The following is a 14,650-nucleotide window of genomic DNA, read 5'->3' as shown; positions in this document are numbered from 1 at the left end:
ATCCTGGGTTCGAATCCCGGTCGATCGCTGAATTAACGCCAGGGGGGTTGACTCAGCCTGTCCTTGTGAAACTTTTGGAGTGAGTTTTTCCCTTCATTTGAAATGCTAAACACCACAGAATTCCACTTCAATTCAAGATAATCTGTTTTCCCCTGACAACTAACAACCGGAAACCATGTTGCGGTGACTTGTGTTTTCATTCCAAACTCCTAATATTTTTATACCATGTGTAATAACTTCGTGTGAAACCTTCCAAAATACCTCCGTTTGCTGAGTTTTGTTGATTTAATGATAACAAACACGTTGGTTAGACGTTAACATGACTTGTAGACTATGTCTGTTTGTAGGATCCTTACAATATGACAGAACAGATGCACTGGGAGTGGCGTCCCTTTGAACTCACCTGGAAAGATGGCGTATTTGACCTCCAGGGTGACCTTGACCTCAACGTCCGCACGGCATCCAAGTACGGCACAACTAAAACTGTTAAACACTTTACAAAGAAACCCAGAACCCTAGCGTTTATTGCTTGAATTTCCACCCAATAAGTTGAGCATAAAAATAGGAGTAGCTCAGGTGTATTACTTAAGTTGTGTTGAAGACCAAAATTATTGAAACTTAAGGGTTTTTTATGTTTTTTTACAAACTAAAGTTTTTACATGTTTGTCACAAATAATTAAGTGCCAAAATATTTTGAATTTTTATTGTTTTATTGGTGTGTTCAAACCCGTTCATATATGAATGCTAAACAAGGCCTTTAACGCATACGCTGCGTGTGTTTACACTGACTCGGTCCTGCTCACCGGGAACTTTTAACCGGCCGTTGCTGCTGCACAATCTGTAATTGAAATAGGCTTTTGAACATAATTTTCAGCATTTAGATGAAAGAGTGGCAATTACAGAATAGGTAATCATGATTGTTCTGTTCCTGAAGGCAAATCGGACTCGTGAGAATATAGGAATACGAGAAATATCCTTGGATGAGAGGAGTAGGGTTCGTACCATTTCCTGTTAGTACATTCTAGCGGTACTAGTGGTTGTATAATTGATCTTGCAGCTCCGGAACCCCCCAAAAAAACAATATGTATTTGTTACGTCACTCACAGCACCCTATCCCAACATGATTAATAGTAAATATCATCATTTTAAACTTTTTTTTTCTATACGAAGTCGAGGCTCGTGTAAAACCTAACACACAGAACATATAATAAAGGAAGCAGGAGACAAGGGGGGAGAGGAAGGCAAACACAACACCAGCAGACAAGACAACAGGGACATCGGGAAATCTGTGGAAGGGAGAGGGCTGGGGCGGGGTACACGGGATAACAAGATGGACACTACAGGGGATTTCAGGAAAGAAGTCGGAATTTGAAGGAGGTGGATTTAGGGTATGTGTGTATATATAGTCACGATATTTGTGCAATCAAATCCATTGCAGATACGATGACTGCTGCCTCCTGAGGGTTCCATCCCTTAACATGAAGGTCGAGCTCAAATGGCAGTGCAGTGGTGACCCGGCCGATCATTGGGCCGTCATGCCCTGTGCCCCTCATGCCCTTCCAGCACTAATGCCAGGATCTCAACATGATTCATTCCGCAGCTTCCGCTCACAAAGCCTCAGCCTCACACTGAACCTTAACTCTCAGGGAGGTGATGGTGAGTACAAAGGGAAACATAATGTGGGTAATTCCTGATTGAATGAAATGTAATTGGTGCTCTGCCTGTAACTTCATCACTTCCTGCCGATGACTTCAGCTATTCTACTTTAGTTCTAAAATTTCCCGTTAACCGAAAAATCGTTCTGACATTCTTCGTCACACCCCTCGACCTCTTTAGTCAAGATTTCTTTTATCCTCTTGTATTATTTGTACTTCCTGTTCTGTCACTCTCCATCTCTCAACCCTTTTTGTTATATCTCTAAATGTGTGTTCATTCCAACTCCTCTCTTGCCTCCTCTTTTTCAATCGCTGCAAATGGAGCTTCCCCCCAAGTCCTCCTGTACAGCACCACATTGCGCTGGATGCATACTTTCTGGGCTACCAACACGGCCGTGTCGCATCCTGTCTGCTCCGGAAGCCTCTTTGGAAACCTGCGGCCAAGCAAGCCAAAACTGAGCCGGCACTACGCAAGCTTGTCGCTGTCCTTATCCTTCCCGCAGTTGAAGGTGTGACCTCGGGCTGTGAACTGTACTTTTACCTGCCTGAGTTAATCATGAATGGCTTTGTTCTGAAGGAAACAGTACAGCAAATATAAATCACTGTTTTATTTGACCTAAGCCTGGTGTTGGCTGTTAAGGTGGCTGGCTTAAGATCTTCAGGTCTTGAGTTTGAGCCCCTGTCGTGCCATTAAACAACACCAGGTGGGTTGACTCAGCCTGTCATCCTATGGATGTCTGAAAAATGAGTAATAGTTTACTGAAAATGGGGCACTACATCAGCACCACAAACACGCTCCCAGCAATGATGCAGCCAGCAGCCACAGGCTGCATATAAAATAATATTTTGACCTATATACGTGTGAATGACCCAAGGAAAGTCAGGATAGCTGCATGTGCACCTGTTTTACAAGACCAGAAACACCTGGGCCCAGTTGCTAGAAGCCCGGATAAGCCTAACCTGTGGATAAATCACATATCCGGCGCTTTCAATTTTTCCACCTGATAGATTCTCGCAACCAGGCCCTGCTCCGTTTGGGAGCATTGTCACATTTTTTTTCTTCCCCCCACCCCTTCGCATTGGTGAGGGGTATTTTATCCCCATCCTTTTTGGAAAAAACGGGGGTACATTGCAATCGGCTCTATCTGTCTGTCTGTTTGTCCGTCCGTCCATCACGCTATCTACTCCTAAACGGTTGGGAAGAAATTCACCGAATGTGGTAGTTATGATCACCACATGGTAAGAAGTGGTGAGAGCAGTATAATGGTTAGCCTGGCCCAAAGAGTCAAATACCAAAAAATACAATACGGGAACATTCCTGAACATTCTTTAATGAAACTTTGCATATGCAAATCGACATTTTGGAACCTCATGAAATATTTAACGATTTGTTTTTAGATTTTACCCCTGGTTCATGCCTCAAAGGGAGTGGGGACTTAGCAAAGGTTACAGGGGTCAAAATGAGAAAAAAAAATTTCACTCAAAATTTGATATTGTCATTCCTGGTGGAACCCTTCGCCATCTTTCAACTTTGCTTTTGGTGGAAACCGGGGGATTTACGGTGGCGCACCATCGACTTTGCTCGAGTTTTCTGTGTGCCGATGACGACCCTGGGTACTACCCACACATAATATGCAAAATTTGGTGGAGATTGGGCCAGCCCTGTTTTTTTTCTATTATTTTCAGATGTACACACAAACAGAGAATTGCCTTATTTAATATTTGTTTGTCTGTTATTTAATATCTGGATGGTAGCAGATAATTCTTTCATTTTGTTGTGTTAACACCTTCAAGTTTTTTTTGTCGCTGAGGGATCTGTACTGCCAGGTGTTTTCTTAACGTGGGTGTGCAGTTTACTAGTAATCAGAACTTGTTTGTTTTATAACGTTGGTGTCAAAATAAGCTCCTGTCAAAGTTGGTTTGATGAGAAATTAAACTAAACATGAACCCCACTCCTCACCTTGAATTTTATAAATCTTCCAATGTCCAAAAATGCTCGTCACAACCACGTGGTTAATAATGGACTATTCGGGTCACTGTGTGTTTACAGATCTGTTACTGGGCTTCTTTTGCACGCCAGCGTGGTGTGGAGATGAACTGTGGCTGTGGAAGTGTCTTTGCGGAAACAAAACGGCACCTTCTGACTGCCTGTACGTCTTCAGTTCAGATTGTCTCATATTGGTGTCTCTTTTTGATGAATGATTGAATATTGTTGCTGATCTCAAACGTCGGCCTTCCCCTTACCAAGGGGGGATTAATCCCCTTGTCTCTTATCTAGCCGACGTGATCCGGGGCTATGACGTTCCTTCCGGTCAGCGCTGAATAGGGTGGTAGGCCGAATTGTTCCTATTACCTAATTACCAGCGCCTCCCAGGAAGCAAGGAAATAACCCCGGCCGAACCACGGTTGTAGTGGAAACGCCGAGCGATAGCGAGCCGTGATCCGGGCCGTTAACAGGTACTAAACCCGATCCGAGCGGTTGTAATCGTGCCACGCTTACCCAATGGAAGAAATCACTAATACGGTCGGATTAAGAAGAAAGGAAGAACAGATTGGTTTATTAACACTTTGTACAATAAGAAGAAGAAGAAACAGAATACACAGTGCAGCCTGAGTGCAGTCTTACTTATCCCTGGACACGGGCCCGTTTCACACTCAGTCACACTTTCAGACACTCACACGGGGATGTAGATGGTCAGGGCGATGGTCCAAGGAATGGCGTCCACAGCTCGCTCCGGTCCCCGAATCACCCCGCGGAGAAGATGGTAGGACGAAGAGGGTTGAGCAAACGGTGGCGTTCCTCGCGTGTCGTCGACGCGGACCGGACAATTACGGGGGGGAAACGGTAAGCTGGGCTAGGCGGTCACTTCGCGGCTCAGCCGCGTACGTAATAGAAGTACCGGCGCTGTTCGCGCTCCCAATGCAGTTCAATGCCGAAGCGCCTCTCCCACAAGTCCTCCGCAATGCGCCGCTTCCGATAGTCCTTCAAAGCCAATTCTCAAGGAGACCTTTCCCCAGCGAGTTATTTACACAGGCAATCCTCAACGAGTCCTTTAGACAAAAGCGCCTCTCCCAATAGTCCTCTTGCACGAGCGCTGTTGCGTAAGTCCTCTGGAAGGGCTTTGTGAGCGCGGTTATATAGCCACGCCTTTACCACGCCCTATCAGGCCATGTCGCCCGAGCCCTGGTTGGTCGTTGGCTCTTACCAGCTCCGCCCTTGACGTCTGCTTGACGTGGCCACACCCCGACCTCGCGCTCCTCCCCCTTTTCAGGCCTACCTCGTGGCATTTGGCTGGTTTGAGCATCCTAATGCGAGGGCAATAGTAAAAATGGGGCGCAGACTGGATGCTGCCCAACGAGATAGATTTGGAGGGTGGGCCGCAAAATGAATGGGACCTACTCTTATTTATTTTACACAACGCAGGTATCACTAATGGAAATGGCCTACTCTCACACATACTATGACATAACTTATGTTCTAAGGTGGCCGACGTGTTGCATGTGGACTAACTATGGGGGCAAACCTTTAACCTTTATTAATCAATATTTACACTTTCTCAGAACCTCAACAATATCATACCATTCTCATATCACGAGAGTCTAAGCTGTCAAAACCCACATTAGCCTGTATTAATTCTCTGCGACATCCTATCCACTCTTCCTTGCACCCAATCTAAACAGCTCTTACTATCCTTTGTACAGATTTAACATGTATAGGGTACTGTCCAATGTGCAATGATGCTACGGTGTAAAATACTCATCAAAAACAGTTGATTGTGATCACCTTCATTCGCGAATTGAGAGTAGCCTCACCTGAATGAGAGCAGCAGATAATTCCAGAAACAGTACTTTAGTGGAGAAAAGGAATGCAGGTGACGTTTTAGATCAATACATTTTCTCAATCAAATATTGACACAGATGTCCTAACCTTTGAACATGGGCTCACGTCCAAAACGTCACTTCCCTTTCTTTCTCATGGCTGTTAGCAATACCACGGTGATATCTGCTTGAGAACATTTATTTCCCTAAGTTTTCCCCTGATGCAGATGAACTACAGTGCATATCAAATAAAAGGTAATCCGAATTCAAGGGGTTAATATGCAACGGTTATTTCGTTTGACAATTTACATGTGGTTTACCAATTATGAGGAGATCCTCAGCTTTCCATTGATGCCTTTCATGCATCATTGCTGTCACACATGACCGAGTACATGTTCATTGAAAATGACAAGTTCAAATCGCATTTTTTCAAGTTTGGCTAATCGGTGCAAGACAGTTTTAAATGGACGCATTACTTGTCGACTGCCAAGTTGTTTATGTAAAATTGTTAAGCTGGTCTGGTAATCGTCTGTTGCGTCATCCTTTGCTTAAGATGGGTATTTAAGATGGGCCTACAGTGTATGGGTTTAGAGACAGTCTGAGTCATTGAAAAGATGGTTCAACTTACGACTGAACAGCGGACCTTCGTGGTTACAACCTTTCACCAAACTGGAAGTTTGCAGCAAACTCGTGATGCATTCAGGGAACGTTTCCCAGAACGGGAGCCTCCAGCAGCCAAAACCATCTGGGCGAATGTTAGAAAATACCAAGAGCATGGCATTAGCCTCAACCGCAACAAGGGGAATTCTGGTAGGAGGCGCACTGGTCTGTCGGAAATGAACATTGCAGCAGTAAGGCGGCAAGTTTTGGAGCATCCTAGGGATACCAGCGCAAGATGAAATGGGACGGGATTGCCTTCGGCAACATTCAACCGAATCACGAGACTCGACCTCCACCAACATCCATATCGGATTCACATCTCGTTATCGGCGACGAAGCTGCTTTCGCCATGGACGGCAAGGTCAATACCCATAATTTTCTTGCACCGACAGGACAACCCCCGGAATTTAATTTTGACAACAACATGAATCGACAAAAGTGGACTGTTTGGTTGGGACTTTGTGGAAGTGGTCAGGTGATCCGACCATTTTTCTTTCAAAGGAATGTCAATGGTAACAGGTATCTGCAGATGATCATTGATCAATGATGAAGTTTTACTGCAGCTGGAGGAGAACTTTGAGCGACAGGTTCGTGGTGTCTTCAGATATCTCTGGTGGGCCCAAGACGGTGCCCCAGCACATCATCTTATCGCTGTCCGAGATCGACTGAGGGAACTCTTTGGAGACCGAGTCATCGCCCTCAACCATGCAGTGGAATGGCCGCCAAGATCACCTGACCTCACACCATGTGATTATTTCCTTTGGGGACATTTAAAGAACAAGGTGTTCGTAACTCCTCCCCGTGATCTTGACGAATAGAAGGGCAATATTCGACATGAAGTGGATGCTTTGCGAAATGACCCGGCTATGGTGTGACGAGCAGTTCAGCGCATGCTCCGCCGCTGTGAGCTTTGTGTTGAAAGGGGAGGTGGACATGTTGAAGGTGTGGGTGCATAAAGGCCAATCATTCCTGAGAAAAGTTCACATCTGACGTTCATTTTGCAGCAATTATCCTGACTTACATCGATTAGCCAAACTTGTAAAAATGCAATTTGAACTTGTCATTTTCAATGAACATGTACTCGGTCATGTGTGACAGCAATGATGCATGGAAGGTATCAATGGAAAGCTGAGAATCTCCTCTTAATTAGTAAACCACATGTAAATTGTCAAAATAAATAACCTTTGCATATTGACCCCTTGAATCCGGATTACCTTTTTTTTTGATACGGACTGTATAGTCTTTGTAAGGGCTTGTTGTGAACTATAGTCTATGAACTATAGTCTTTGTAAGGGCGTGTTGTGTGACTTGTTCGATGTTGAATCACTCTGGGGAATGTTGTGGTGAGGCCGTTTATTCAAGTTAGGATAAGGAAGTGGTTGATACTTTATCGGGAAAAGTAACAATCTTTGACGGTTAGCAAAAATGAATCTGGTTTGGATTAAAGGGAAATAAACACAGATTTAAACTATATGGTTAATAGAACACATTACCTTACAGTGTTGAAGTGTATAATAGAATTGAAATAAAAGAATGATTTTAAAGATCGTTAAAAAAAATTCCGGATGTTTGCGCCAGTGAAGCAGTCTTATACACCACCTTATTTAACAACTCCAAGTACTGCAACACTGGAGGTATTTGGAAGCAGTAAAAAGGTGATTTGTGTTCTACAGTGTTCAAGTACGGGATATGATTAAATTAAAATAAAATTAAAATTTTAAAAGTCGTATTTAAAAAATCAATTCCGGAAGTTTACCGCTATTGACGCAGTGTCTATCACATCACCCTAGCTAACACGTTACATTAGTTGCACGTTGCTAACATTAGTTGCTAACACGTCAACCATTCTTCTTCCTCATTGTCTTGGTGGTGCCATGTCAAGTCCATCTTTGGTGTCATCACCCTGGTGGTACCTGCATCCAGTCCCTCAGCTCAAACGGCCTTACCACAAATTATTGAGACAGAGCAAATCTCATGTGTCTGACCCATTATGTTTTGTGTCCACCATACCCTCCCATAGTCATCGCCAACTTGACTCTGTCTTTTTCAATAAAGATGGTGGAGAAAGTTATGTCCTGTATCGGTGCTGAATCCAGATGGTGCTGATGCCTGTATTCTCAAATTGTTGCTCTGCTGCTCTTGCTTTTCTGTCTGCTCTCTTTCAACTTTGGTCACTAAGTCATGGAATCCATCTTTTATGCCAATGTCATATTACCTTTTTTTCAAACGATTTAATCTCTGACCATCGGACCATCTCTAACCATCACATTGGATTCTATCCCATTCGCTCAACTTTGGAAATCGTGCTGATTCTCTCCCAACAAAATGTCTAAAAAGAGGTCAGGACCACCTCCCAGGCAGTTGACAAAGTCTGGCATCCTCCTCTGCTTGTTAAGTCTGTTGCTTTCTGACTTCTTCCACATATTCAGCCAACATGTTGATGTTGAGGAATCCTTCCTCTCTACTCCTCTCTACTCCTCTCCCACTGGGAGGTAGAATTCCCCAAAGCACTGTTTTGGGCCCAGTCTTCCTCGTCAATATAAACTATCTCTCCGTTACTCTGAGAAATCTCTCTTCTTTTTGTCCCCCGTCGCACAGCGTAGCAAAAGGGGGACTATGGCTTTCCCCTCCGTCCGTGTGTCCGTCCGTCCATCCATCCGTCCGTGCGTGCGTGTGTGCGTGCGTGTTTGCGTGCGGGCATGCGTGCGTGCGTGAGCGAAAGACCGCATTCAAATTTGGTGTGTGGGTGCAACCCACGTCAAAATCCAAGATGGCTGCCGCCATGTATGTCTGATGCCATGTTTGTCTGAACCTTGTGAGATGAATATCTTGAAAAATAAGCGAAGTAACAACTTCTAATCTGGTGTGTGGGTGTATCTAGGCATAAGGAAGAACGCTATTGAAAATTGGGTCGCCACGTCAAAATCCAAGATGGCCGCCGCCATGTATGTCTGAACCTTGTGAGATGAATATCTTGAAAAATAAGTGAAGTACCAACGTCTAATTTGGTGTGTGGGGTGTATCTCGGCATAGGGAAGAGCGCTATTGAAAATTGGGTCGCCACGTCAAAATACAAGATGGCCGCCACCATATATATGTCTGAACCTTGTGAGCGAAATATCGCGAAAAATAAGCGAAGTACCAACTTATAATCTGGCATGTGGGTGTATCTAGGCACAAGGAAGGACGCTGTTTAAAATTGGGTCGCTACGTCAAAATCCAAGATGGCCGCCGCCATGTATGTCTGAACCTTGTGAGATGAATATCTTGAAAAATAAAAGAAGTACCAACTTCTAATTTGGTGTGTGGGTGTATCTCGGCATAAGGAAGAAAGCTGTTGAAATTGGGTCGCCACGTCAAAATCCAAGATGGCCGCCATCATATATATGTCTGAACATTGTGAGCGAAATATCTTGAAAAATAAGCGAAGTACCAACTTCTAATCCGGTGTGTGGGTGTATCTAGGCATAAGGAATAACGCCATTTAAAATTGGGTCGCCACGTCAAAATCCAAGATGGCCGCCTCCATGTATGTCTGAACCTTGTGAGCGAAATATCATATCATAGCATGTTTTCTGCGTCTTCCACTTTGTCAACTCACATCACTTCACCGACGGGGGACCTAGGCGTAACGCTTGTTTTCTTTTACAGAAGGCTGGATACTACATTACAAAGTATGTCATACAATATGCCCATCTCACCCATAATGATGCTACAACTGCATCACTATCTGCTAATCTGGAATTGATTACACTGGTCTGGCAAATGGAGCAGTTCTTTCAATTTAAAAAAAATTCTCAATGGAACAGAGAGATGTTTGTCTGTCTATGTTGCCCTTCTTCTCAGAGATGGCTAAACAGATCTTCATCAAACTTTCAGAGGTTCATCAGTCAGTGCCGAGGAGTGTTGTTGGCAAAAAAGGTTTTTGAACATTTTGAAAAAGAAAGTTGGAATTTTTTATCATTGTATAAGTACCTAACTAAGCCTTTGTAGCTGTGTGAAAGGTAAAACTGCATTAAATGATTTCCAACCCCACTCCATAGTGGGTGTAAGGAAGCCGAGGAGTGTTGTTGGCAAAAAAGGTTTTTGAACATTTTGAAAAAGAAAGTTGGAATTTTTTATCATTGTATAAGTACCTAACTAAGCCTTTGTACCTGTGTGAAAGGTAATACTGCATTAAATGATTTCCAACCCCACTCCATAGTGGGTGTAAGGAAGTGTTTTAGGTCCACACAAAAAAATAGAAAAACAAATTTTTTTTTTTCAAAATACCAACAGGATTAGAACAGCTCCGGCAATGCCTGCTAGTAATTGATGCCGGTACACTGGTAAAGGAAACACCAAAAATAAATGGTTTATGCCAAAGCACCATTTAAAAGATCCATTAATGATTGCAGTTCACACAAACCTTCGCCATTGATTTCACCTTTAGTCATCCAAATAACAATGTAATGTTTAAAATGACTTGTTCTAGGAAAATTGCAAAGAACTGAGCCAAAAATATCTACATCCAATGGTTTTTGCACGATGACTAATATATAGATTGACACAAGCTTTTCCAAAAATGTTTGGCAGAAACTTTGTGTGAACAAATATCAAAAGGCAGAGCAAATAAACTTTGGTTCCAAAGAAATACAATCTATCAATTTGTCAATTTTCAGAGAAACCTAAATTATAATATCTTGTTGCTAAGGTGAGTTTGCAGAGGATTGAGCAAATTTATTTTGTCTCTCGTTCAATTTCTCAGTTGAACTCCCAACATATCACCCAATGATTGAAAACCACACACATTGTCATCATCAGATACCTGGTATCATTTTAAACCTTTTTCAGATTTAGGAAATGCAGATATCTCAAAAATGATCCCTTGTGACCCATCACCCGTTTTGTTGGTGGCGTCGTGTTTGAGAATCACAGGATTATGAGGTGTGAAATGGTAGAATTGGATGTGAGGTTTGGAAGAGTAGAAACGGTTCATTCTCTTTTGAGATTCAAAAAGGTTAGTAGTCAACATGGATACCAATGCACCTCTAAATTACAAGACCTCATAGGACCTGGGTACTCTGGCAGACCTGGTTTTGGAAGTACTAAAGTTAATCCCCCAGAAGAGTCCAGACTTGTGATTTTCTTATTTCTGGACCACCTGAAGAATGAATGTTTAAAATGTCACAGCACATCCTGCAATATCTGGGTGTGCATCCCATCAATTTATACACAGATAGCATCAAGACTCGGCTGCATCGATGGAACAACCATGTATGTGTAGCAGAGGAATACCTTGAGGAGTTGGTGGAAAATAAACACTGTTTTTATTTTCTGCAATAAACAGTCCACATAAACCTTCAACTACTTTAATAGATCTGATCATTGGTGAATTTTCACTTCACATGTTGATATGAAAAAATGCACCATGAAATGAAACAATAATCAGATCTTGTATTCTTAATGCTCAATAAATTGAAATGTGACTTTTGTTTCCCTTTAATTTATCTGTTGTTGAATATTACGGCATGTGTGTAACTCCGACAAATGATTAAGGATAATTACAAGCAAGAGGCTTAAATGCAGCACAATGCCAATCAGCAATAAATAAGCCAAGTATGTGATATTTATCCCTACTCTTTTTGATTTAAAAAAACGGGGGATATTGTAACCGACGCCGTCCGTCTGTCTGTCCGTCCGTCCGTCAGTCAAGCTATCTCCTCCTAAACGGTTGTGCAGAAATTCACCAAACTTGGTAGATATGATCACCACAAGGCAAGAGCAGTATCATTTAGGGCTGGGACAAAAGGTCAAATTTCGATAAATACAATTTATCTTTTTATTTTTTTATTTAAGTAAGTAGCGATATACCAAGCAGCTCGGGCTGGTGGAGAAGAAGAATCTCTTGTCCTGGTTGTGCCGGCGGATGGCTGCTTCGTGCCTGTGGCCACTGGTGGAAAGAATTTTGGAGCCTTTGCGCCACTTGGAATAAACGTGGATGGAGGTGTGGTTGATCTGTGGTGCTCTTCAGGGGAGCTGTGGCCGCGCTGCGCTTTCTGGCGAAGAGTGAGAGAGGAGAACGTCTTGCTGCCACTTTGCGGCTCGGGTGCCCCGTGGTTGACCGGCGCCATTGTGGACGCATCAACACTCGGTCCTTTCGCCGACCGACCGGACCCGGTCAACGACCACCAATCATCCAAAAGTCCTCGTTAAGGCCGGAACTGAGTGTCGGCCGACTGAGAACATTTATTTTTCTTTTCTCTTTCCCCTTGTCCGTATTTGTGTCATCGTGGAGGGTCCCACGAGTTAGATTTATAGTTTTACCTCAGCATTAATTTTATTGTCTTACCTTTATTTCATTAAATTTCTTATTGTGGCATTTTTCATTGCCGTATTGTTGATTTTCTTTGTCTCGTTTCTGTGTTTGTGGGTTCGAGGAATAAACCCCATGGCTTTCGTCCGTGCAGGTAAGCACCCTGGTTTCGTTTGCCCGTGCACGACAGACTGACCGCCAATTTTTGGCTTGACCGCCTCGGAGTTAAAACTGTCCGGCTATCTGCCGCCCATTATCTTAATTATCGGCGACACGACAATATGTATATGTATATATGTTATTGTATATATGTATATGTATATGAGTAGATGATAAATGTTGTTCCTGGGACAAACCCATTTAACATGGGAAATCCCTATCTAATGTCGTTTACCCCCCTGTCTTTTCCCACTTTTGGAAAACACCCCTATTAATCCAAAAGACTCTATGAGCCTTTTGGCCTTTTGAACCATGAACTTATTGGCCTTATGAGCCAATTAATCTACTTGGGTTAATACATAATGAAGATATTTTAATTGAGCTCGGGCTGAATGGTAAACCCATCTTGATGTACCAGGCTGAACACTAACAGCTTGGAACCAATCCTTCATTGAACCTCCAAATCTCCATTCACTTACATGTAAATTTTCCTCTCACCATCACTTTTCTTCATTTCCCATAAACACCTCTATTCCTGCCCCCCTTGGTCTTATGGGCCTTTTACTCTTACTATCAATGATCATTGTTGTTTAGTAGACCACTGAAACAATGATCCTACAAATATTTGTTTATGCGTAGGAAATAATTTAATTCTCCTACAACTCTCTTCACCATCTAATACATTAACAAAGTATATGTTTGAGTTTGGTTCTTTATCAAGATATTTTAACTGAGCTAAGATAAAATGATTAACCTCCCTTAATGTTCTTGTCTGAGCGCCTCCTGTGCCACACACCATTTTAAAATTAAAGTATATATTTTCCTGACAACCATCAAAGTTTTCTGTGTACTCAAAAATATTTCCATCTTTTTTGCCCAACTCACCGGTATTTAAATTAATTCTCTTATTTGTTTTGTGAACTTTTTTACCAGTTGCCTTTTCAATAAGTCTTATTTGATATTTTTCACATTCATTATGTTTTCCATTTATATACCAAGGTTGATTACCCCTCCACTCTTTAGTCTGGTTGATACTTGGTTCTATCATTTATACAATAGTAAAAAAAGGCGGCGGTAGCCCGTTAAAATCCCTAACCCCCTTTTTGACTTATCACTTATATACTTATATAACCATAAGGGAGACTATCAATTCCATTTTCTAAAATAAACCTCTTATCATCCTGGTGTTGGGCTAGCGGCTAGGGTGCCGGCTTAGGATCCTAGGATCCTGGGTTCGAATCCCGGTCGATCGCTGAATTAACGCCAGGGGGATTGACTCAGCCTGTCATCCTTCCGAGGTCGGCTAATTGAGTACCAGCTCACTGGTAATTCCCTGCTTGTCGTTAAAGGCGGCAAAAAGGGTTGGCGTCAGGAAGGGCATCCGGCCGTAAAACATTGCTTCAAAAAGGGGACCGAAAAACAACAACAACCACGGTTCCCGAAAAAGGCCAACCCCCGCTTTGCGGGGAAAAATGGCCTCTAAAGGTGGTTATATATTTTTTTTATATATCATCAAAAGCTCCTAATGCTTTCTTATTTATCTCTTCTGTATATAATTGATGTTTATAACTTCTTATTCCATTAATCTTTCTAAACTCTTCTTTCTTTGCTGTTAAACAGTTATAATAATCCTTAAAGTTTATTGTTTCTTTAATAACATTTTTCTTTACACCTTTTAACTTCTTATCAGTCTTTTCAACGTTATTCACAATGTATTTATAAGCATAAGCCTTTGACCTCAATCCCACAAATTCACTCATAACATATCCTCCTAATTCATCCTTGAACTTTCCAATCACCTTTTTATTTTTAGAAGAGAACAACTCACTCTCTGGACTGTAATTACTTGTATCATACATATTAATGTCCTCTTTCATGTCTGAATAAACATCATCAGTATTAATTTTCAAAATAAAACTATCTGTATCCATATAAAGTAGATTAACATCATTTTGATATTTCTTCCTCAAGTTATTATAAAAGTAATCATACATTAATGACTGATAAATCAAGAATTGATGTTCCAATATAAATAGGTTTGTCCATTTCAATACTCTCTTTA

The 14,650-nt window shown here is 42.2% G+C and overlaps 1 protein-coding gene across 3 annotated transcripts in view; it reads left to right on the top strand.

The window, feature by feature from the left end:
- LOC137425659 (bridge-like lipid transfer protein family member 2) overlaps positions 1–14,650 on the top strand; it is a 193,457-nt gene that overhangs the window by 90,916 nt on the left and 87,891 nt on the right. For all 3 annotated transcript variants that reach the window (XR_013623278.1, XR_013623279.1, XM_078776940.1), the window contains exons 21-24: positions 348–466; positions 1,439–1,656; positions 1,980–2,164; positions 3,706–3,805. Coding sequence is in view for 1 of the 3 variants with exons in the window: in XM_078776940.1 (XP_078633066.1) it covers positions 348–466; positions 1,439–1,656; positions 1,980–2,164; positions 3,706–3,805 (622 nt within the window). In the remaining 2 variants the exon portion in view is untranslated. The remainder of the gene's footprint in view (positions 1–347; positions 467–1,438; positions 1,657–1,979; positions 2,165–3,705; positions 3,806–14,650) is intronic.

The sequence above is a fragment of the Myxine glutinosa genome, chromosome 4 (genome assembly GCF_964187855.1).
Source record: "Myxine glutinosa chromosome 4, kmMyxGlut1.1, whole genome shotgun sequence".
In the NCBI taxonomy this organism is placed as follows: Eukaryota; Metazoa; Chordata; class Myxini; order Myxiniformes; family Myxinidae; genus Myxine; species Myxine glutinosa.
Note: the sequence above shows the minus strand (reverse complement) of the source record. Positions and strands in the feature narration are given on the sequence as shown.